General features: G+C 38.9%; 1 protein-coding gene across 3 annotated transcripts in view; it reads right to left on the minus strand.

Moving 5' to 3' along the window:
- The window catches only part of LOC127577771 (nucleosome assembly protein 1-like 4), a 66,765-nt gene that overhangs the window by 39,371 nt on the left and 1,639 nt on the right, over window positions 1-25,755 (minus strand). For 2 of the 3 annotated variants that reach the window (XM_052029319.1, XM_052029321.1), the window contains exons 2-5: window positions 14,210-14,243; window positions 11,257-11,324; window positions 4,774-4,873; window positions 1,742-1,883 (exon numbers count right to left, since the gene is read on the minus strand). In XM_052029319.1, coding sequence (XP_051885279.1) covers window positions 1,742-1,883; window positions 4,774-4,873; window positions 11,257-11,324; window positions 14,210-14,229 — 330 coding nt within the window. In that variant the 5' untranslated portion in view covers window positions 14,230-14,243. Of the gene's footprint in view, window positions 1-1,741; window positions 1,884-4,773; window positions 4,874-11,256; window positions 11,325-14,209; window positions 14,244-25,234; window positions 25,406-25,755 lie in introns of all 3 variants that reach the window. The other variant, XM_052029320.1, reaches the window with a different exon arrangement.

The following is a 25,755-nucleotide window of genomic DNA, read 5'->3' on the forward strand; positions in this document are numbered from 1 at the left end:
AAAGTGTCTCTGAATGGTAGACATGCAAAATCTATCAACATAATTTATAACTTTTATGGTTGTATGCAGCTTTGCCAGCTGTCAGGGTCATTTCAGAGGCAGGACCCGATCGCTGCACCACCCAAGACCTGCAGACAATGCTATTGAATTCTGAGATGAAGAGGGAGAATGAGATAGGCCACCTGCAACCAGACAGACAAGCGTGGGCATGGGAGGACTGTGGTCCAGCAATTCTGGACAGAGAAACTGTACCACATATCTGACTTGATGCACATGCAGGTTGGTTTATTTATGACAAAAAGAACATGCCGAGGCATAGATAATCATTGGATCAGAGAGAAACAGCACAGAAATAGGCCTTATGACCCACCAAGTCCATGCCAACCATCAAGCACCCATTAATCCCCACCTAATGCATTTTCTTCTCTCCACATTTTCATCAACTCCATCCTCCCCCCAATTCTACCATTCATCGATACACTAGTGGCAATTTACAGTGGCCATTTAGCCTAGCTACTGCATTGTTTTGCAATGTCAGAAGAAACGGAACACCCTAAGAAATTCCACACAGCCCACAAGAATGTGCTAACTCCACACAGGCAGCGAAGGACAGGAATGTACCTGGATTACTGGAGTTGTGAGGCAGCACCTCTATTAGCTGCACCACTGTACAGCTTGATAATAAGTACCTTAGGAGGAAAGCAATTTAACCAAAGTTCAGTTGAAACATCCAAACAATAGATTATAGTGGACTGTTGCCTCACAGCTCCAGTGATTGACAATCTCTACTTCCAGTGTTGTGCTGTGGATTTTGCACATTTTCCTGTGACCATGTGGGTTTCCTTTGGTGTTCTAGATTCCTCCCACATCCTAAAAACACAACAATTTATGGATGTTTGTAAACTGCCCCTGGTGTGTAGCTAAGTGGTAGAATCTGGGGGAAATGGGGTTGCTGTGAGGAGAATAAAAGGGAATTAGTGTAAATGGGTGCTTGATGGTTGCTGCTGAGTTGGGTGGGTTGAAGCGCTCATTTCTGTGCCTAATAACTATAACTAAAACTCAATTAGGGAAAAGCAATTAAAAAGCAATCAGGGAAGAGACCATTCATCTGTGTTCATATCAGAGGAATAGCTTTAATATTCCAAGCTTAAAAATTGTACTCAAAATAATACTTTTATTTCAATGTCAAATTGGACTTTACTGGACCATCATAAAGGAAACTTAAACTGTGACATCCCTCACATATTAAGAAAAAAGCAATTTTGTTTTAAGTATGTATGATCTACACACAGCAGTTATAACATAACAAAAACTGCGACATCCCTCACATATTAAGAAAAAAGCAATTTTGTTTTAAGTATGTATGATCTACACACAACAGTTGTAACATGACAAAAACTGCGACATCCCTCACATACTAAGAAAAAAGCAATTTTGTTTTAAGTATGTATGATCTACACACAACAGTTGTAACATGACAAAAACTGCGACATCCCTCACATACTAAGAAAAAAGCAATTTTGTTTTAAGTATGTATGATCTACACACAACAGTTATGACAAAAATTGAGAAAATATTTTTACTATGATAATCTGGGGTATTTCAGGAAGAGGTAATTAATAATTGTATTAAATGCCAAATTATTGGCCTAAACAAATTATGGAGTTACTTATGAGGTAAAGCATTGCTTTCAGACAAATATACATGACAATTTTTGTTTTTTTAAAAAGAGCACTCGTACCTTTTCAAAGTATGGCTGGTAAAGGGCTGCATATTTCCGCTCCAATTCATGAACTTCTTCGTAAAATTTGGCTTCTATGTGGGCACACTTAACCTGAAGGTGCTTCAAGGCATTTATTCTTCTCTTTACAGCTTTAGGTAAACTGTAAACAACAAATGGTTGATCATTCATAGCTGAAACAAAGGGCAACTAATGTTACATGCTTTTAATGCAAATACAAACTAACATTACCACCAGTACCTCCCCCCTCCATCCCCAAACAGCTTATCCACTCAATTTAAATAATAGCTAAATTGCTCAAGCAACGTGCCAGAACATGCTGCCAGTAGCAAGCTACATGCACTTGTTTGAGTATAAATATACCTTTTTCATAGATTTTCTGTCTGAGGCTGACCCAAACCTTAACAGTCCGGCTCTGTGCAGCAAATAACAACATGCAAGACATAACACTATCGCATGAACAGACCACAAAGCAGTTGAAAACCTGATAGCCAGCTAAGCCACAATCACAATTTTATTAGTATCAAACCATTATGGCCTCTGAGGATTGCTAGATGTGCTGTACATTCAAGAACTTAAAAATCAAACAATTAAAAAACATTAATTTTAAAATACAAATTAACCAATACTTTCCCCGCAGCCTTTCCTTTCCACTGAAGTAAATGGACTTGCTGTTCCAAGGCTAGCTCTGACCTGGCACAGATTCAGCAGACAGAATGGAACTGCCAACACTTCTCAGCCCTACTAATCCATGACTACCCAGCTACACAAACTGTTAATTCAATTCGTTCACAGTTCTGTGTTTAGTGACTACAATTAAAGTCAATGACAGCAAGCAGTATAATGTCCTGCTTAAAAATCTGTAAATACTTGGAATTTTTTCTTGGAAATAAATTCTATATTCACTTTTGTACATTAGCAGTAGAATGATCCCAGTGTTGGAAGATCAGCACCATAGAAAGCATATTGCAATTGACCCAGCATCTCAGCATTAATGAAGAACAACTGTTCTGGGTTCCTCAATTGCTCAACCATCAACATGCATAGTACTGCATGATCATAAGCTACAGTGCACTGCACCATCAGCTTCCAGTTGACAGCCAATAGGTATCAAAGGATATGAGCCACATTCTAGCAAGCTGTCAATGTTCTGAAAAGAAATTGGAGAATAACGGAGCACATCTCCAATGTTATCAGTTTTTACAACTGTACCTTTAAAATTAAGGTTTACAACTACAGGCAAGGAATGTTTACATTATAGGAAAATCTCATTCAAAAATGCATCACATTATAATATCTAGGAGCAGGGACGTGCAGTCTTAATCACTGTAGAATACCTTTGATCATGTGTCCACTAGATTACTGTGTCTATGTTACAGAACCTACTGTAACCAGCTACACAATAAACAGACTAGGAACTTCTAATTTCCTTTCTACCTATTATGAAAAAATAGAATCTGAACAGTTTACATGGCACTATGACACTTCTGATAGTCAATCAGCAGTATCGATTTCACATCCGCCCCCAATTACCACCACTTCACACTGACCTACTCTGTTCTCTGACCTATTGTACAAGTTAACATTTTGTCATCGCTCGACCAGGCTAAGCTACAGATCAGATTTCAATCAGTTTTGCTGCATCGATATGCCAGTGGAATATCGATGGATATACTCTAGAAGTATTAAAATATTTCCTCTTGTACATTTTAGAAAGGAGCACAATCCAGATCAAGTACATGAATGTTAGAAACCCAATCATCAGCATAAACTAATTATTACTTCGTAAATAATTAGTTTCCTCCTTTTTCTGAGACTGAGTCATTCTGCTTGTACATCTTGATGAAACATTCCAATAAGAAAGAACAATTCTAAAGAGTGTACCTTACAGCTACAAAAAAATAAGTCAAGAGTTCCAAGGCAAAAAGCAGATATTGCATTTTTGTTATATTCTTTCCAATCTTCTGAGAACCAATGGATGTCCTTTATAAGGATTTCCACCTGATCAGGCATCACATCAAAATATTATGAGGAAAATAGATACTCATTGTGGAGGAGCTAATGCACTCACATGGATAGAAAATTTACTGGCCAACAGGAAACAAAAGGCATAGGTTTTTTTCTAGTTGGCAAGGTGTAATGAATGTGTGCCACAGTGATGAGTCCTGAAGTCTTTTTTTTTAATAGAAGTTTATATAAATGACTTGAAGGCACCAAAGATTATAGTTGCTACATTTGCTGATGATGCAAAGGCAGGTCAGAACACAAGTTGCAAAGAGGACTTGGCAGTTAAAAGGGATATAGGTTGGTAAGATAGATTCTTGATGACGGTGTGAAATATTACCAGGGAGAGCAAGAATTGGAGTTGGGGTTCCAAAATCAGTCATGATCTCAATGAACAGCAGTTTTATGGAACCAATTAACACACTGTTGCTCCCAATAAATTTATATGCTTCACATAAACCATGTGAACTTATTGCTGGCTTAGACTTGAAGATGGGAATTCAGTGGGTGAATATCAAGAAGTTCTATCAATCCACAGACAAGGGTTTCAGCAGGTGAGAGAGGCAATATTAACAGTGGAAAATGTGACAGAAACTCCACATGTGGGTAAAAAAAATACCAAAATCACAAACAATCTGGGTTACCCTAGTACATGGAGGGGGGAAATTTTTGAAAGTTATTCCCTTCCTTTATTTTATTGAAGGTAACGGCATCATATCCAGAATTGGTTCTCACTTAGGCAGTCTGACAATCCAGCAGTGTGCCAGAGAGATAGAGCTTCATGCTTTCATTGTACTTGGGGGAAACTTCCTATTGTTCTTAGGCCATAATAGGACCACTCCATGAACTAATTTCAAACCGCCACCCCCCCCCCCCCCACCAATAAGAAATCCTAGAAGGGAACAAGTAAAAATCAAAGCATCATTATTGCATTATGATGAGGCAACTAATCAACGTGCTGTCTCTGAAAATTAAAACCCCAAACTTAACTTTTAAACTATTTTGTTTTTGTGCACTACTATACTCACGTTTCAATGTAGCTTGAAGGAGTGTGTGCAACGCTGTCAAGTCTTTCCTGCAAAGCTGCTAATACCTGTGGATTCTGCATGACCTGGGCTGTCAATTTTGCTATGAGAGGAAATGTGTTCACAGTTATTCCATCAGAACTAGAGTCAACATCTGACCAAAAAAATAACATCATTAGTTCCTATTTCATTCTTCATTCCTGAACTCGAGGATAATCCCTGTGGACCTCTCATTTACTCAATATCACAATTTCTCTTGTCTTAAAACACATTATCAACTAGTTTTAAATGCAATGACAATTCTGGCCATGGCTCAATGCAACCAGAAGATTGCTTTGAGCCTGCATGAAATCTAATGAATGTAAATTACAAAAATAACTATTATAATAATGACTAATTATGATGGACATGGCATGTGGTTGCAGAACATGGTAGCTGCTGGAGGCCACTGTGATTCACTGCAATCACATTTGCAGCTCAAGGAACTTTAGCTCAGTTGATGAGCTGGAATCAGCACTCCAGAAACTGTGAATGCAGGAGTGAGGGAGTGTGTTATCTGCATACTTCTGAATATACAGTCACACCCCAAAGGCTAAACAATGTGAATAAGAGCACAGATATTGTAGTTTTCAATCATGTACAAGTCCTGAAAGATGTACTGCTTGCCTGGTGCCAGGGGTTAAGGAAATCTCCTTAGGAACTTGAAGGACAATGGAGGTGAAGATCTTGAGAAAATCATGGAGCACCAAAACAGGCCCTTCAGCCTAACTCATCTATGCCAATCAATGTGCCTACCTGATCTAGTCTCATCTGCCTGCATTTGGCCCATATCACTCTGAACTTTCCTATCCATCTATGTCCCAATTTATTTTAAATTAATTGTATCCACCTCTACCACTTATTCTGGCAGCTCATTTCACATACCCACCACGCTGTGTGGGAAAACTTGCCCTTCAAGTCTCTTTTGTATCTTTCCTCTCTAGTCCGCTTTAAATCTTTCCTCTCTCACCTTAAACCTATGCCCTCTAGTTTTGGACTCCTTTATCCTGGGAAACAGACCTTGACCATGCAGCTCATCTAATCCCTTCAACATTTTATAAACCTCCAAGGTCACCCCTCAGCCTCCTTCACTCTAAAGAAAACAGTCCCAACCTACTCAAATCTCTCCTTATCATCCAAGCTTTCCAGTCCTGGCAACATCCTTGTGAATCTTTTCTGGACCTTCTCAAGCTTAATCACATCCTTCTTAGAGCATGGCGACCAGAACTCCACACAATAAAGTGTGGTCTCAGTAATGTCTTGTACAGCTGTAACGTGATGTCACAACTCTTCTACTCAATGCCCCAAACAATGAAGGCAAGTGTGCCATATACCTTCTTCACCATCATAACTGTTTTGCCACTTTCAGGGAATGATGTACTTGTACCCCTAGGTTCCTCTGTTCAGAAACACTCTGCAGGGCCCTGCCATTTACTGTGTATATACTGCCCTGGTTTAACTTCCCAAAACTGTATCACTTTTCACTTATCTGAGATACAGTCCATCTGCCAATCCCTTACCCATTCTCCCAGTTGATCTAGATCCTGTTGTGACCTTGGACGACCTTCTTCACTGCCTACACCACCATTTATTTTAGTGTCCTTCACAAATCCACTAATCATGCCACCTAAATTCTCATCAAAATTATTAATAAATATGACAAACAACAGCGAATCCAGTACTGATCTCTGTGGCACACCACTAGTCACAGGCCTGCAATCTGGGAAAAACAGGTTCCATTACCACCAATCCAATTTTGTATCCAATTGACTAGCTCACCCACATTCCTGTGATCTCACCTTCTGGAGCCATAGAGACCACCTCTATCTACTGCCTATCCTCATCAATCCTCTGTCACCTCTTCAAAATAAAACTTAATCAAATCTGAGAGACAACTTCCCAAAGCCATGCTGACTATCCCTAATCAATCCTTGCCATTCCAAATACAGATAGATCCTGCCCTTCAGAATCCCCTCCAGATTTTTTTTCCTTCCAGCACAGATGTTAGGCTCACAGGCCTGTAGTTCCCTAGCTTGTCCTTGCAGCCCTTCTTAAATAAAGGAGGGCACAACATTAGCCACTCTCCAGTCTTCCAGTAACTCACCCATGGCTAACAATGATTAAAAAAAATCTGTCACAGCCCAGAAATTTCATCTCTTGCTTCCTACAATGTCCTGGGATACACTTGATCAAACCCTGGGGATTTATCCACTTTTATGCACCTCAAGACCTCCAACATCACCTCTTTTGTAACGTTGAGACGTTTCAAGACATCACGGTTCTCTTTGCTGAACTCACCAGCTTCCATGATCTTCTCCACAGTAAATACAGAAGTATTCATTTAAGACTTTTCCCATCTCCCATGGCTTCACACATAGACAACCACATCAATCCTTAATGGGACCCACTTTCTCCCAAGTTACCCTTTTGCACTTAATATACTTAAAGAATCTTTTAGAATCCTCCATTACCTTATCTGCCAAGGATTTCTCATGTCCCCTTTTTGCACTCCTGATTTTCTTATGTACGCCTGCACCCCTAGCACTCAAGGAATTCACTTGACCCCAGCTGTCTATGCATGACACAGTTGTCTTGATCTATGTAGGACTAACATCAAAGGTTGGACTAGGTAAGCAGAGCTCAGAAACCAAGGGGCATAGATTAATTGGTGAGGGATTCAAAAGAGAAGAAAAAATATTTTCACCCACAGGGTGGAAAAGGTCTGAATCTCACTGCTTTCAAGAGGTAAAAGAAATCCTCAATGTATTCACCAAGAGATTTAAAGGATATGGAATTAGTGAAGGGAAGCAGCATCAAGATCAAAGAACAGCCATGAATGGCAGAGCAACCACTGGGGACCAATACTTGTTCTGCCATTCACGGCTGATTTTTTAGGTTGTATTTTAAGAAATAGGTATCGGGATTTAACTTGGAGGGCTGCAGACCTAGTGCTGGAAGGTGGGATTAGACTGGGCAACTCTTTTTAGACAGGCAAAGACACAATGGATTGAATGGCCTCCTACGATGTTATAGGTTTTCTATAACTAGGAATGAGATTCTGCTGAGGGAGTTTGTGTATTTAGTGCAAGTTAACCTTAAGGGAATCCTGAACAAGGACTCAAGTCCCTTTACACCTCTGATTTCTAAATTCTGTCCCCATTCAGTAAATAGTCAACACCTTTATTCTTCCTACCAAAGTGCATAATCCAACATTTCTTTGCACTGTATTCCATCTGCCACTTCGATGCCTGTTTTTCTAACCTGTCAAAGTCCTTCTGCAGACTCTGCCTTCACAACACGACCTGTCCGTCCACCTGTCTTGGTATCGTCTGCAAGCTTGACCACAATGCCATCAGTTCCTTCGTCCAGATCATTAACATACAAAGTAAAAAGTTGTGGTCCTAACACTGACCCCTGCAGAACTCCATTAGCAACCATCCTTTATCCCCACTCTGCCTTCTGCCAGTCAGCCAATCTTCTATCCATGCTGGTACCTTGTCTTGAACATCATGGGCTCTTATCTTCTTTAGCAGCTTTGTGTGCAGCATCTTATCAAAGGCCCTCTGAAAATCCAAGTAAACAATGTCCACTACTCTCCTTTGCCTAACCTGCTTGTTATCTTCTCAAAGAATTCCAACAGATTTGTCAGGCAAGATCTCCTCTTAATGAAACAGAGCTGATTTTGCCCTATTTTAACATGTACTTCTAAGTACTCCAATTTCATCCTTAAATGGACTCTAAAATCTTACCAACCACTGAGATCAGGCTAATTTGCCGATAATTTCCTGTCTTTTGCCTCCCTCCCTTCTTAAACAGGGGTGTTATATTTGCAATTTTCCAGTCCTCTGGGACCTTCCCCAACTCCAGTGATTCATGCTTCCACAACATCTTCAGCTACCTCTTTCAGAACTCTGGTGTGTAGTCCATCTGGTCCAGGTCATTTAACTTCAACCTTTCCAGTTTTCCCAGAATCTTCTCCTACACTCACCCCTGCCCCGACTCTTGAACTTCCGGCATGTTACTAGTGTCTTCCACTGTGAAGACTGTTGCAAAGTACCTATTCAGTTCCTCTGCTGCTTCTTTGTTCCCCATTACTTCTCCAGCATTATTTTCCAGCAGTCCAATGTCCCCTCGTCTCTCCCTTTATGTATCTAAAACATTTGCATTCCTCTTTTATATTATTGACTAGTTTACCCCATTTTGTCCCCCCGCCAATAGCTGTTTTTAAGTTGTCCTCTGTTGGTGTTTAAAGGTTTCCCATTCCCTGGCTTCCTGCTAATCTTTGCCATATTTTATGCCTTCTCTTTTATTTTTATATTGTCTCTGACTTCCCTCATCAGCCATGGATGCCATGTCCTCCCCTTGGTATGCTGCTTCCTCCTTAGGATGAAATTCTGCTCTCTCTCCCAAATTACTCCCAGAAACTCCTGACATTGCTGGTCTACTGCTTTTCCTGCTAGAGTCCCCTTCCAATCAACTCTGGCCAGTGTTTGTATAGCTGTAACATAACGTCCCAACTCTTGTACTCAATGGAAGGTAACCGTGCCAAATGCCTTCTTCACAACCCTGTATACTGTGTCTCTACTTTTAGGGAACTATGTACTTGTACCCCTATGTCCCTCTGTCCTCCAACACCTTCCAGTGCCCCACCACTGTGCAAGTCCTGCCCTAGTTTAACTTAACAGCAACACTATCTCACACTTGTCCAAGTTAAATTTCATTCTCTGGCCCACTTCCCGAGTTGACCTAGATCCCCTTGTAAACCTAGACAACCCTCTTCACTGCCCACTACACCACCAACTTTAGTGTCGTCTGTAAACGTACTAACCATGTTAACAATATTGCTGCCACAATAGAAGTGGCCACAGAGAAGGTAGATACATTAGTGTGACCTTCCAAAATTCTGGAAGGTGCCAGTGGATTGGGAAACTGCAAACATTGTGACCAGTTGAAGAAAGGACAGTGAAAGGCATAGGAATCTATGGGCCAGTTAACCAAACATTTGTCAAAGGGAAAATAATGGAATCCATGATTAAGGAAATAATAGGACCAAAATTGTAAAGTTAGTGATTCAACATGGTTTTATGGAACAAATATTTTGACAAATTGAGCTCCTTGAGCATGCACCTAGGAGGGTGGATAAAAGGGAACTAGTAGATGTATTTGCTGAAAGAACTTTTTAAAAAGTTAATGCTTTCATTACTTTTCAAGAGCTTTAAGAGACATTAAGAAATATATGTTTGACTGGTTTGACACCAACCCAAGTCATGGGGTGTGGCCACTGTCATGTTTTCTCACCAGCTGCTAACTGGCAATCCTTCTTCACCCTACCTACTCCTACCCCATGTCCCCAACATGACAAAATTATGCAGGAGAGGCTTAGCGATGTGGATTCTGTGAAAAATTCTTACTGGATTGCCACAAAAGTGCACAGTAATTACATCAGCAGCTATCTCAAGCAGTTCATCAGCTTGCCCTTTCCCTTTTTATACGGGCTAGCTCCCCTCACTCCAGATGAAGGGTCTCAACCTGAAACATCGACTGTCCATTTCCCTCCATAGATGCTGCTTGACCTGCTGAGTTCCACTAGCATCTTGTGAGTTGTGACACACAAAGAAGGTTCATTTAGGAGCTATCACAACTTATGGAATGTGCCCAGGAATCAATATCTTCAAAAAAAATTGAAGGTAAAGAAGATGCAAACAGGGAAAAGCAGCAACCATGCAATAAGGTCTTCAGCCCAGAAGAAAAAGGCAAACATCAAGGAATCAGGATTCCACATCCTAAGTGATAACTAGGGCTGTTAAATCAACAATTCACTCCAATTTGCTTTACAATCTCAATCAATGGAGGTTGAAAAAAACTTTAAAGCATGCTTTGAGACTGTATCGCAGTCAAATTGTTAGCAAACAGAAAGCCTTATGTTTCCTTTGGTTTGACTGCACATTAAAGCCAGAGGCTGACACCATCAACGTAGAACCCAAATCATCTTCCTCAATCACAAGTTCTTAAATGTAGTAAAAGATTTGACACTGCAATGACTTAACCTGGATGTTTTTTTATAACCTGCATATCTTTATAAGACAAACTTATCTAAATAAAGTTACTTCTCTGCTGATGCATGAATGTTTTACTGAATTATTTTAAAATAGTATTTATTCTTCCAAAACAAATACTGTTATATAATGTTCCAGACTAGTCTGCATATCCCAATGGCACTAATGGAGACGCCACATATTGTCTGGATTTAAAATGGCACTAGAATGGAACACCAAGTCTGAGGAATAACAGGAGCTTACGAATAGTGCAACTGGATGTACTGAAAAGGGCAAATAATTAAAGGAAATACTAAACATGTGTATTGTTTCCCCAAATTTAATGCAAAAAAAATTACATCTTAACTATTTTCAAAATTAATTAACATAGATACTATGGTAATAACTGTACCTTTTCCTTTGCTCTCAGTTGGCTGTTTGTCGATCCCCAAAGGTTCTACAGAAGCATCATCCCCTTTACTGAAACACAAAACAGCATCGTCAGATGGACTACAGATCAACTAGCACAGGACTGCTGCCAAAAACAGAAGTGAAATTAATTTAACCAAGCCTCCCCTTTATTTTTAATTCGCGCATACACTGAGTAAGATTGCATACCTTGCAACATAATATTCATGTTAAACTGCATCAAAAATCACTGGCCAGTTTGGATAATCAAAATTCCTAATTCTGAGAGTTTAAATTCAGCAGCTACTTGCCTCCATTTCCCAAAATGCTACCCATCCCCTTCCCTTCATACCCTTCCTTCAAAAGGACATTAATTTCTTGAATGCTTGTATGATTACAAAAGGAAGAAATGCTGCAGGAAACCCAACCCAAATAAGCCAACCACAAAATTAGGTTAAATTTCAACCAAATACAATAGCAGATCTAGCGATGTTTCACCACAAATGATTCCAATTAATTATTAGTGGAAACAGCGTCAGTGTAGTCCCCTGGCATAACTTACTCTAGACCCGAAATACAACAATGAATAACTTAATATACAGATGAACCATCAAATCCACCTGAAGAGATTCACAATTTGTGCATGGGAAATTTCTAAACCAAGTCTTATGTAGAGCATCCATATCCTTCCATTTTTGCTAATCTAACATGAATACACTTATGACAAACTCGTTAAAGCTCCATGTCAGGGAAGATGAAAGCATTTTTCAAGTTGTACATCTGTTAAAACAGGTGTAGGGCATGATGAAAGGAGAATCATAAAATGATGCCCTTGTTATCTTCCACTTCTACCTATTGAACCTTTCCCTTTGCTATTCCCTTCTGTCACATAGTTCCATGTTCCTATTTCTGCTCTTCTCAGAAATCCACTCTCAAAAATCAACTGCCTTGTGTTTCTGCTGTGCCCAAGAACTGAACAAATCGTATCAGTAATGGCCACAAATTTCTTTCTAACTTTTAGCAGAAAGCCATATTTCTCACTAGTGATGTATTTAGATTTATATATCCAAATGAGTGTCAGCTTTTTAAATTGATTACAGATGTGATCTGTCATTCACATTGATATCAGAAAACATACTTTGGATGATCTAATAATGTTCTGCAGCTAGCCAGACCTCCCATCAAGGTTTCTCTCACATACCCACCCCTCTCCAAACTTTTGCTCCATTCTAGCTTCAAAATAAACCCCATTTGCTAAAACTAAATGATTAATGAAGTTCAGAACTAATTTTACGTTTAAAGATTAATTCAGTCAAACTAACAAATGATTAGTTTCATGAAAAAAATACATTATCAATTTTCCCATCTCTAGCAAAAGTGTCATAGATTGTGTTACAAGCCAGGTTGCTATTTGGTGAATGTCCCTTTAAGGAACCTGGACAGTAGAGTAGTAGTGTGTGTGGTGTTATCAAGACAGCAAGACTATAGCAACGTGCTGGCTGTTTTGCTCAGTGAGTCGAGAAAAAGAGAGAGAGAGAAACACACAGAGATAGAGACAGACACTGACCGCTGGTCTCTGTATCAATGGATGAAGAACAATAGCTGTGTCTGTCACTACATTCCATGAATGGATTTTTGGAGCAATCAAGTGGAGTCCACTTTGTCGTTAACCTGTACTGGAAAACAGGTATTCCTGTGGACAGCCACGTATTGAATGCCTTCGGGATGGTAGACATTTCGGAACAGAGCAGTGGAGATTGAGGTGTTGTATGGGTTCCATCGTGGAACGTGTGGATTTCATAATTTCTCTCTACATTCTCTCTTCAGTCAACGGCAGCTTTACAAAAGCCTTTGCTCAGGTTTCACCTGATGACTTGCTGAACTGAACTTTGAGAACTATTCCTAGACTTGGGGTTTGGGAATTTGCCACACACACTTTGAGTTTATTAGCTTTGGGGATTATGTTTAATATCTAACATTTTTGCTTTTCTTATTATCACAAGTAGTTATTAATAAAATAGTTTCTAACACTTATACATGACTGTGTTTTTATTGTTGCTGGTACGTAACAATTGGAATCAAGATGTTACATCTACTTACACCTCTATAATCATCTCTTGGTTGAGATGTCATGCAAGACTACTCAAAACCTCTGGTTGCACTAATTTACTGCCTTCAGTTGGACCAAGTATAATTTGTAGCATGCACCACAGTATCTCTGCAAGTTTCCACAGTACTTCAGTTAAAAAAAAATGACAAAAGTAGAGATTTTTAAATGAGGTGATACAATGAAACAGTGTGTAGAGAGAAATGTGGGTGAGCAAAGGAGAAATCTCTTTAGAATTGAGAATCTTCAGAATTCGGTTCAAGAGCACTGTGGATGCAGAGTCATTAACTGCCTTCAAAGTTGAGATAGATTTCAATACAACGGTTCTGGAGCAGAGGCCAAAATTCTAATCAGCTGTGATCTGAGGAACTGCACAGCCTAACCCTACTTTTGTAATGTTTTTCTGGATATTTCCGATGGGATGTCAGATACTCAGGTCGAAAGGGATGAAGGCGGAGAAATCACAGGTGAAGATCCAAATTATGTCAGCATATTGTCCGATTTCTCAGAGCAATGCTTCAGTTCAAATATTGACTAAAATTGTTGCCTTCAAACATTAAGAGTAGAGGAAAAATGCTAAAAGTAACTTGACATGGCAAAGATCAAGATAAGTATTCAGCACAGCATAAGACACCAATGACTTATAATCCAAGCCATTTTAAGACCATAAAAATCTATAATTTATTGAATTCCACAGCTTAAATCACATTCTATTATACACAGATATCTAACTACTAATTTTATAGTAGTTTTATCATTTTTGGGAATATTACTATTTTGATCTTCCCAAGCCAAAAACTGCAATTTACATGAACGCAAGTGACCAAGTTAATGGCTTAACATGGCCTACCTGTTCTTATCTGCCATCATTCACGATGGTCCAGCTAGGAAGAAACAAACAGGGAAATGTCAATATTACTTTTAAAGTTATGACCTTCAGTCATAATGTCATCTGACAAAAGGAAAGAAATACTATGCAGTTACTTTTGGATGGAAAATTAACTGGAAATAGCAGAAAATTGAACACAGCCGTCAAGAACTTTAAGCAGTCCCAGGACAAATAATATGATTAAGAGAAAAAATGTAATCTACTGCAATGCAGGGCATTTACATCAATATTCTAAGGCAATATGTATTACTTCGATACTTAATATAACTTTTAACCATATGAAAATATATCGGAATACTAAGACCAAATCCAGAATCTCTATCCCATTGTTAATAAATGCAGCACGGTAGCTCAGTATGTAAATAACATCTCGAATTCTTTCAACAATTACTTGACCAGAGGATTAAGAAAAATTTACTTGCCAATGCTACTCTCATTAATCTATGAGCGGAATTCAGTATTGACAAAAAACAAAGATAAACAATGGGAGAATTAAAACTGAAATTTTAAAATTAAAATTAAAAGTGAAATATCTTACATTGTACTGAAATGTTCAAATATTTTCACAGCAGTGAGGTTTTTGCTTAAATGTTGTCCAATGATCAAAAAAATTGTAATTATGTGGTTCCATTTTAGTTCCAGTTGTTGGCCTTTCATAATTTCAGAAGTAAACCATTAATTGTTTTACACAATGCAAGGCCCAGTTAATCTACAGGTGATGTGGGCCAAAGGTTTCTTAAAAACTAAGAGATGGGTAATAAATACTCTCCTTGTCAGTGATGCCCATGCCCAAAGAATAAAAATGATTTATTTTCTAGATAGGGCTGGCCAGAATTATATTCTGTCAAGTGTTTTTATAATTGTGTAACCACGTCAAATGTTATCCACATAAATAAACCAATCAAATTCCATACAATGCTACTGCAATGGAATAATAAGTTTGCCCCATGATAATAAATTATCAGAATAGATTGCTAACTGACCATAAATTACTGCTGCACAGAGCCTATAAACTTCTCCGGCAACTTAATGAATGAAGACATAGTAAGCTATTGTTCCTATGGGATTAACAATCTTGTGATTTGAGCTGCATCGGCACATGCAGTCAGAGTTTGCCAACAAGACACAGGTGCTGATGTTCATACTGCTCCTCGCCAGAGTAAAATCAAAGACACCTAGGATTTCAGTGGCACCAAAGTGAAAGTACTTTAAAACAACTGGGAATCCAAATAAATGCCAAGGTGGATTGAAAAGCATGAAAATACACTTTAACGCTGCTGTTCTTAACAAGCCTTGGCTGGCACACATACCAAAAGTTGTACATCTCCCAGAAGTTAAAAATCCAAATGAAAGCAAGGGAAAAAAAAATCTTATTTCCCCTCAGCATTTAAGTCAAGATCACATTGGATTTTGAAATGTTCAGGCAACCAGTTTTTCAACCCACTTAATTTGACAAATAAGTCTGTTACGCCACAGGACCTGCAGTTGTTAACTTAACAACTGGAAGCTCTAATTAATCTAGGGAAAGCTGCTCAATTTACAGTGTCAGTTTACTCACTACAGTGCAGCTGAAATCACACTCCACCAATGCTGAACTGCTAAGTGCATCTTCATATGATGACAAGCCAGCATATTGCAATAAAATCTTCATCCAGTTATTGAGTGAAATATATTTTAAAAAACAAAAGCTGAGGTTTGGTCCTGCTTCAGTTTGGATTGGCAACTGATTCCAAAGGCCGACTTCTAAGCCAAATTCTCCAAATTCATTCCAATAAATCAGGTTTTGCACTGGGATTGACGTCAAAAGTCAATTCTCTTAGGAAAGTATTAACCACGTAATAACTACAACACTGAAACGAGTTATTCAGCTCAAATGATCTATGCCATTGATTTGATGAGAATCTTCCCACCTTGCCATATTCCTCTATCCCCTGCTTCTGTGTAAAGAACTTCACCCTAATTTGCTTCAGGAGAGTCCATCATCCTCCAAGTATATTTAAATTGCTGCAGATAATTCCCATCATTATTGCATGCACACACTGCCATTGATACCCTTAGTAACATGGCCCCAATGGGGCTGAGATTAAGATTAGCCACAATTTTATTGGATGACAGAGCAGATTCAAGGGACCATACAGCCTACTCCTGTTCCTAATTCTTATATTCTTTTCTGCATTGACCAGACCACCACCTCCACTCATACCCACTCCTTGCAACCCCGCCCCCCCCCCACCCAAAACACCTACCCAACCATTCCTTGACTACTATTTCATCTGGGCCTCCAATTTTCTATTTTGAAATGTGACAAATCCCTTAAAACTTTTTATTTTGTTTACCCCATTCACTATTTCACATACTGATTTTAAATACAACACTGGAAACAGCCCTCTTGTGAGGAAGTTGTAAAATATTAACAACCTTGTCCACGCCTTCACATATTTCCTTTTCGATTCCTAATAAGGCCTATTCTTTCCTTAGTTGTCCTCTTGCTCTTTATGTTCTACATTGTTTTTACTTGCCAATTACTTTTTCATACCATTTCTTTACCTTCCTCAATTTACGTTCACACTTACACTTGGTATATTATAGAACATTACAGCACAGTAAGGCCCTTCAGCCCACAATGTTCTGCCAACATTTTATCCTGTTCTAAGATCTATCTAACCCTTCCCTCCCACATAGCCCTCCATTTTTCTATTATTCATGTGTCTATCTAAGTCTCTTAAACATCCCTAATGTATCTGCCTCCACAACCTCTGCCGACAGTGCGTTCCATGCACCTACCATTGTGTAAAAAACTTACCCCTGACACCTCCCTTATATCTTCCTCCAATCTCCTTAAAATTATTATAGAATTCTTCCAAGCTTTCTGCTAATTTCAAGGTCTCAATGTTCTACACAAGCTTCCCCTCTTTGCCTTATCCTACCCACTCCGCAAGACTTGTTTTTGTCCAGCCTGTCCACATCAGTCACTTGCAAGATCTAATGCTCATTGGGTTAACATTTGCATGCTTATCCACTAGATGAGTTTTCAATTGAATAGTCCAAACAGAAGTAACTTTAGTGCTGTAAAAGTGAGGTAAAAACACATGGCCTTCTTCACGAGTTCCACTAGGTCTTAATCCCCGTTTTCTGAAGTTCTGATCAGACCATTAACTACCAACATTTTATTGTAACCGGTGGGAAATTCATCTGCTTCTGGAAAAAAGGGAAATAGATGTCATTGACGAAGTTGAGCAACATCCACCTGCAGATGTTAGTCAAGTTAATGGCAGGTGGGTCATGTATTAAAAAACCAAGTGCATTTCTGGGATATTAGCCATCTTGCAACAGATAGTGTGTACAATGACCCAGTGATTATTGTAAGCCTTGACAACCCCTTGGTTTTGAATTCAAACCACAGAAGGTTACAAAAAAACAAAAAAAACTGGTGGTTTGGTAACTGCAGCTACTATCAGAACACAAAGGCTACTACTAGTTATAAAAACACTGCTTTACAAATGCCCCTGAGGGAAGGGAATCTGTAACCCCTAACAAATTCAACTTGCATGCAACTTCAGTTCCACTTGACATGCTAGGGCAATTTTGGAAAAGCAACAAATATTGCTTTGCAACTGTTAGCTATGTCTCAGAAAGAAAACTAGCATTAGAAACTCCCAGGGCCCTTGACCAGAAAGTTATATTAATGTTGCATGTGCACAGATGCCATTTTTCATTAACGGAACAATACAAACAGGACGAGTTATGACCTATCCATCCCCTCTTGAAAGAGCATGCAATTCTTCTTACACTTCCTGTGAAAACCTTGGTTTTGTGAAAACCTGCTAGCTTATGGTGATGCTTCAAAGTTTCCTCAATCATCTTCAATCAGCATCTTCTACATTATCTGAAGCAGTTTGGCTCAAATGTTGCAGCAGGAGCTATTCTGAGAAGACCAAGATGGCCTTCACCCATTTCATATTCTGAATTAATAAAACTAGGAATATATACAAATCTAAATAAAGTTATTTTGTTTGTTGGGTAATGAGGTTTAAAATGCACCTTTAGATGAAGTAGGACACCAAGCACTGGGAACAGCCTTCCTCGGCACTGGACGGTTGGAGAGGAGAACAATATTAAAAGTTAAGGGTAGAGCTTGTTGCAGCAGCCCAGTGATGGTGGCACTGACCTTGCAGTCATAATGAAGGCAAAACTGTCAGTATTGACTGCTTTACAATATGCAGCTGTCAACTTCCAAATGTGCACATACTCAGTTAAGTACAGAAAACCAGTCTTTTCTGTGATACCTCGATCCTCCAAAGGATGCAATTCTTTGCAACTTTCTCCAGTCCAATCTTCAGCAAATCATACCCAATAAAAGCAAGGATTTTTGAACCACTCTTGCTGTAAAATGCCCCCAAAAGTATTTATTTAATTGCATAACAGAGCAGGCTTTAAATGGCATAGTAAGCCATAATAACTCCTTTGCAATCTGTCTTAAAAACACTACATGTATAGATTGTAACTCTCAAGTTTTGAAATATAATGAAACTAAATCAATTTTTAAAGGTTTTGGTATTCCAGCCTCTATCCTCATCTCACATGTTAGCCCTAATTCTTGATTTTGTTCTTTAAAATGATTCAAGTGTTCTTCAAATATTGCACATCTTGCATTTTGGTTTGTTGTCCAAATTCTTCAGCACAATTCCCTGCTCGGTCCCCTTAACCATTTCACTGTTGCTGGATACAAGGATCCCCTTGAGCTGATCCGTGACTGCAATCGGACAGAAGAGTGGAAAGTCCATCTCACATATTTCTTTGAGCACCATTGATTTGCAGCTGACTACATAATCCAAAGTAATGTATTTTTTTCTCTTTCCAAAGTTTTAAGTGGAGGAAATGACACATAATAACAAAGAACCAGTGGCGGGTTACCCAGAGGATTATCATCAGAATATAAATACAAGCTTAACCGACATTTACAGACAATGTCACCAAAGGCAGCAGGAAGCCTAGCTTCCTACTACTGCCTGGAGATCTGCAAAATCAAATGTGGTTGCACTGAAAAACAGAGTTGCTTTGGGAAAGGTAACAGCAAAATCAAACAAACGTAGTCTATTAAAAATGGACAAAAAAGGGCCATGTTAGCAAGCAGTTGCAATATATGACAATTTATGGCACAGGGTCAAGAACCAGGATGCATAGAATGAAAACAGGTGGCAAAAGAATAGAAACTAAAAAAAGTTTCTTTTCTCCCCTCACAGCAATCCAAGAGCCTGGTTTGCACTGCCAAGAGTAGCAGTAGAAGCTGCTTCAGCTGTAGGTTTCAAAATGAGAGCCAATGAGTATCTGAAAGAAAAGTATTTGCAAAGCTATGGGAAGCGAGATTAGCAGGATTGTTCTTATATGAAGTCAGTATGAATTGAAGGGCCAAGTGGCCCCCTTCCATGCTGTAACCATTGATTCTGGTTAGAAGTATCCCATTTTTCTCACCAAAATTAACCTCCTAAATTCTATTTGTTATGTTATTGTTGCCACTCACATGGATGCCCATTCATCCCAATACACTAAATTCCTCCAATGTGACTAAGTCTCTACACAACATCAAAACTGTTTACAACAATATCCAGAGAAAAATTCTGAGACTGCAATATTTTTACAATCTTTTGAACTTTACAATTTCCAAGTAAAATTTGATGCATTGAACTTTAAAATTTCCAAGTAAAATTTGATGCATTTCTCTTCTTTGCTCCATCATGATACTATTCTTAAATTATTCCAGTGCTAGCCATCCGAATACAGTCAACGCATTTCCATTAAAACAACTTCTGACCCCAACTCCTCTGCAATCTACCATAGATTGATCCTTCACCATCCAAGACTGCCTTCACAAGCAAAGCCGTTCATCTTCTTCAACTGATCACTTAGGGAAACAAAAGCCTTTAGACTATAATTTACTTTCAGCAACACATCTGATGGTTTCCCTTTACCCAAGCATCACCACCAAAACCTTAGCATCCCCCTCAATTCACTGCTGAATTTCAAACTTCATTTGCTGCCATCTTCAAGATATTTCCATCTCTGCAACCTTCTTTTGCCCACCCATACTGCTGACTATTTATCTCTGGTATCACAGCTCTCCAATATCTTTCTTGTGGTTCATCACCCAAAACTCCCAAGTTCCATTGCCTATATATTGTTCTGTATCAAGTCCCACTTTCCAAAGACTCTCATTCACTTACATACATTAACCCTCTGTCCTTCATTGCATTTAATTTAAAATTTCTTTAAATTCTCTGCAGCTTTTCCCCATCCTGGCTTTACAATTTCTTCCTGCTTTGGCTCCTCTTCATGGCCCAAGCTTAAAAATTTCAGCCTCTATAACATCCTGTCTACTATTAGGAAACCTTCCCAAACACAGTTGTTCTAGTGAAGGTCTGCTAACCCTTGATATACATGGTCAGTTCATAGCAGCACATACTACTAATGAAAACTAGTATTTGCATTTATTGCTCAGGATTGGGGAGTAGTACTAAGGTATATGTTTTTACCTTTTTAAAATCACTATAGGTATGCATAAGTGTACAATATTGTGTATTCTTTTTTGTACAAGCATAGAATGTAGACACTAGAAAGGTTAACACTTATTACCCATTTCAGTTATCTTCTAAACTGAATGGCTTGATAGGCCATTTAAGAGAGTAACCATTTTGCTGCGTCAGAGATCACATGGCAGACCAGGTAAATGGTAGGACATTGATGAATCTGACAAGATTTTACAACAATGCAGCACTTTCATTGTACCACTAAAGAGGCTCTTTATCCTAGATTTAATTACTTGTTTAAGTTCCCTTGCTGCATTGTTGAGATGCAAACTCGTGTCTCTGAATCAATTATCCAGGTCTGTGGAAACTATCCAGTGACAACTGAGAAAATTCAGATGTGTTGAAGTTTAACCGTCCTGATTTATCTCAACATTTATTCAGTTCAATAACATAATTGCGCTATTTACTCACTTAGCAAGGAGGATGCGTTCCCAGTGCTAAAATGGGTCATTATAGAATTATATAAGAGCACATGAATGTGCAGATATTGGAGGGATATGGACATTATGTAGGCAGAAAGGAATCAGTTTAGTTAGGCATTTCTAGTTAACTAGTTTAATTAGTTCGGCACATTGTGGGCCGAAGGGCCTGTTTCTTGTGCTGTACTATTCCAATAACTATGCTTTCAAACCCACAATTCTAGCCATCAATTAGCATTTTCACTTCAGAAAATCCCTGGTTCAATTTCCACTCCAGAAGATTTGAAAACACAAATCCAGCTTGATACTACAGCAAACCACTGAATGACGTGACACTGCTGCTACCGGTGCCATCTCCATATGAGACTCTAACCCAACATTCCATCTACTCTTTCATGTAGACAGAGTTCCCACGGCAGTAGGTAAACTTATCCTTGGTATCTTAACTTAAAGTCGTTTTGGTCATTATCAAATTACCGTTCGTGGGAGTTTGCTGAACACAAAATTGGCTGCTGCATTTCCAACATTCCAACAATGATGTCCAAGGAAGATATTATTGGATGTAAAACTTCCTGCTTTATCCCAAAAAATAATGAAAGTGCCATACAAGTATGTCTACTTTTTCCTCTCCAATTGAGACCTAAATTAAAACCATTCACAAATCAAACTTTAAAACAGATTTAAATAAAAACACAAACAGTTCTTTACAGAATTCTGACTGTGTATGCATGATGAAAGCTCTACTCAGCACAGTATCATGAAGAGTTTGAATGAGAAGCAAGAGCAATATTGAGAAAAAACATTTCAGGGAAGGCCAGAGATGGGGACACCAATCTTGAAATGGGAGCAAAGGGTAGGACAGTTAATTGGAAAGGGACAAGTGATTAGCTCAAGTGAAAATAAACAGGAGATATGAAGTACAAACAAATGTTCAGTGATCAGCCAGGGAGCACTCAGTGCAGGGTGGTTTAGCGCTGAGGGGAAAGCAGAGAGGCAGCCAAACAGAAGTCCCTCAATTTCCAATGATCAAATTGGACACTTTCTGCGGATGATAGAGGGCAGAAAAAGGCAGAAGGGCTTGGGTGCAAGAAAAAGTTGTGCTCTCTAAAATGATGGGCCAAAACATTTTATGTCAAATGTTGGAAATGCAGCACAGTAGCCAAAAATCAATATTTCTAGTTGAGTATCCCCAGAGTTGACTGACCACTCTCTAACTAACGCAGTTGAAACTGCACACATCAGAAAAGGAAACAGATGTAACCTCCACCCACTCCCCTTTACAAAAAAATCTGCCAAAATGATGCCAGTGATCATTACCCACGAAATCACAGGACAGAAGGAATTAACATTTTGGAAAGGGAAAAATTGGAACAGTGAATATTGGATTTAAGTAGATGACTACTGTACTTCACCATGGAGTTCTTCCATAAAATAGGATTTAAGTCCAAACTATACCAAAACTGGGCAAAGAAATTTTACATGAATAGACATTTCCAGCAATGATTAAACTAACAGAAATCAATGGCAGCACCTAAGAGCATAAAGTTGCAGGCCCACTCTAAAATTTAACATTAAATAGCTATCTAACATTTTTTGTTTTGTACCTAGGGCAGGGAAGAGCAGTTTGTTGCCGTAGCTCCTTTTGCACAATACGTTAAACAAAGATGTGTCTGCCTATAGATGCAAAATTCCACGGGACTAAGGTGCTTCCCATAAAAGGTGGCACTTTCTCCTTCAGTCACCAAAAGAAACCAAACAGCTGGCCATTTGCTTTGAGACCTTACAGCAAGTAGTTTGGCTGCAGCATAGGCCTACAGTATTGCACCCAAATATATTTATTGTTTAATGAAGTTTTGACAAATTGGAAGAGTCAATAGATAAAATAACATGTTCTACAACCATGGACGGTGCTGTATAAATACAAAGAGTGCCTTTGTCTCTGAAGGAAGTGCAATCTCCACAGTATGAAAATTCATCTGCCAATCTGTGCACAGCAAGGCCCCCTGAAGGTCAACATATGAAATTTTAAGAGTGAAATTAATTTTAATACCTGAGGGAAAAATATACACCTGAAAATTCCAGTTTGGCTCAAATGCTGCAATAAAATCTGAAGGCAAAAACAAAGGGACCTTACTCGGGTTCTGGTAGGGAAGAAATAATAATAAAAATATGCAATAGAACTATAATGCAAAATACTCTGTATGCACTAAGCAGTAGCAACAACAGAATAGATTCCAAAACAAGAACTTGGGAGAACATAATGGAGTTCTTAAAAGTGACATTTAAGTTTCAAGTTGATGACCTTTTCATAGGAACTGGGAAAAGTTATGACTGAGAAGTTCTACAGCACCTTTTTCAAAGCAAAATGTCTCAGGGCACTATGGATATTATGAAACAAAGTCCAACCGCAAAAGGAGATGTTGGGGCAATAACATCTTCAAAGAGCTAAGATATCCGAGAATAGTATTCACATTCAACTGATCATCTACCCTGATTTTACTGCTTCCAATGCAACACATCCAAACACACCTGCTCCCATCATCCACCCAGACAACCCCCTTCCCCTGCTCACTCCTCCATCTCCACCAATACTCACTCTCTTCCCACACGATCATTCAATGCAACCACAGGATATTCAATTTTTACTTCCTCCCCATCATTCAGGGCTGCAAACATTCTTTCCAAATACAGCAACAATCTACATACTAGTGTCCGTTTATTGCTTCATACTCACTGCTCAGGATGTGGGCTCCTCTTTGCTCAGTCCAGAAACGTGATCCAAGTTTATGGTCAACTGTCACTTTAATACTCCATTCCACTCCGAGGTCTGATTCCCACATTATTCACACAACAAAATGAAGTACAGCACCCTAGCTTCTGACTAGTCATCTATTATTTCAGAATTTCACTAACAGTATTGTTTCTCCCACTAGTACCTTCTCCAGGCCAATCTTGTTCCATTACCTTTTTTGCCTTGCACCATCATTCCCAAATCTCTTCTCTCCATCATATTATGACACACCATCTTTCATTTTCTCATAACCTTCCCGATAATTTAAACTTGTTTATCTCTAATTTTTGTTAGTTTTGATGAAATGTTAGCTGTTAACCATTTCTCTTCAGATGTTGCCAGTAGCGTCAACATTTTCTATTTTATTTCAGTTTTTTCAGCATTTACAATTTTGTTTGTGTTGTATAAAATGTACATTGCTATTTCCAACCTACAACATTCCTTCATTCAAAGTGCAACTATACATTTAACCAGCATCCGCTTAAACCTGGGACTTGAAAACAAGCTGACAGCTACAAGTAACACCTAATTATTTTTTTAACTGTAATGAACATCAGAATGTAAAAAAACACAAGCAAGAATAAGCTATTCAGCCCACAGACTGCACAACTATTCAATGATATCACAGTTGATACAATTTTGGCCACAACACCACTTTCCCATTCTCTCCCCATTACCATTATCTGCCTTGTAGTTAAACATCTTTCATTCTCACCTTGAATTTATCCAATGACTCCACTTCCAAAGTTTTCTTCGGTAGAGAATTCCAAAGATTCACGATCCTTAAGAAATTTTCACCTCATCTCCATCTATATTGGGTAACCCTCATTCTTTAGCCTTTCTCCCAATTTCAAGAGACCCCACCAGGGAAAACATCCTTTCAGCATTTCACCCAGTCAAAACCTCTCAGTATTTGTTTCACTAAGATTACCTCCATCTTCTGTACGAGTATAAGTCCAACCTGCTCAATTTTTACTCGTCAACTCCATCCCATAAATCAACCACATGAACCTTCTCAGCATGGCCTCCAATGCATGCACTCCTTCCTTAAAAATGCAGACCAAACCCAATGAAAGACTCCATGCAAATTATCACAGCTATAAAATTGCATCAAAGCTTCCCTACTTCTATACTCTTTACTGCTTGCCATAAAGGGTAATATTTCATTACTGGGCCTATTTGGGTGACGTACCTGCACATTTTTCCTTTTGTATTTCATGCACTAGGACCCTCAGATTTCTTAGTACTGCAACATTTTGTTGATTCACTCCATTTAGATAATTTGCATTTTCTTTCTTCCTTTGAGTGGATAACCTCAAGCAAAAAACAAACTGCTGGAAGAACTCAGCATGTAAAACTGCATCTGTGGAGGAAAAGGGATGGTCAACCTTTCATATCAAAGCCCTGCATCAAGACCCCAGTCATCCAGTCCTAATGCAGGGTCGTGACCCAAAATGTCAACCATCCTTTGGCCTCCACAGATACTGTTTTACCCACTGAATTCTTCCAGCAGATCATTTTTAGCTCCAGATCCCAGCATTTGCAGTCTGATGTCTCCTGGATAATCCCACAAACTCCCCACATTATACTCCACCTGACAACTTCTTGCTCACTCTCTTAACCTATCTGTATCCCTTTGCAAGCTCCTCACAATTTATTAATCCACCTATTTTTGGATCATCAGCAAATGTGTCTACTCCCCTGGCCCAAGTC

The sequence above is a fragment of the Pristis pectinata genome, chromosome 14 (genome assembly GCF_009764475.1).
Source record: "Pristis pectinata isolate sPriPec2 chromosome 14, sPriPec2.1.pri, whole genome shotgun sequence".
NCBI lineage: Eukaryota > Metazoa > Chordata > Chondrichthyes > Rhinopristiformes > Pristidae > Pristis > Pristis pectinata.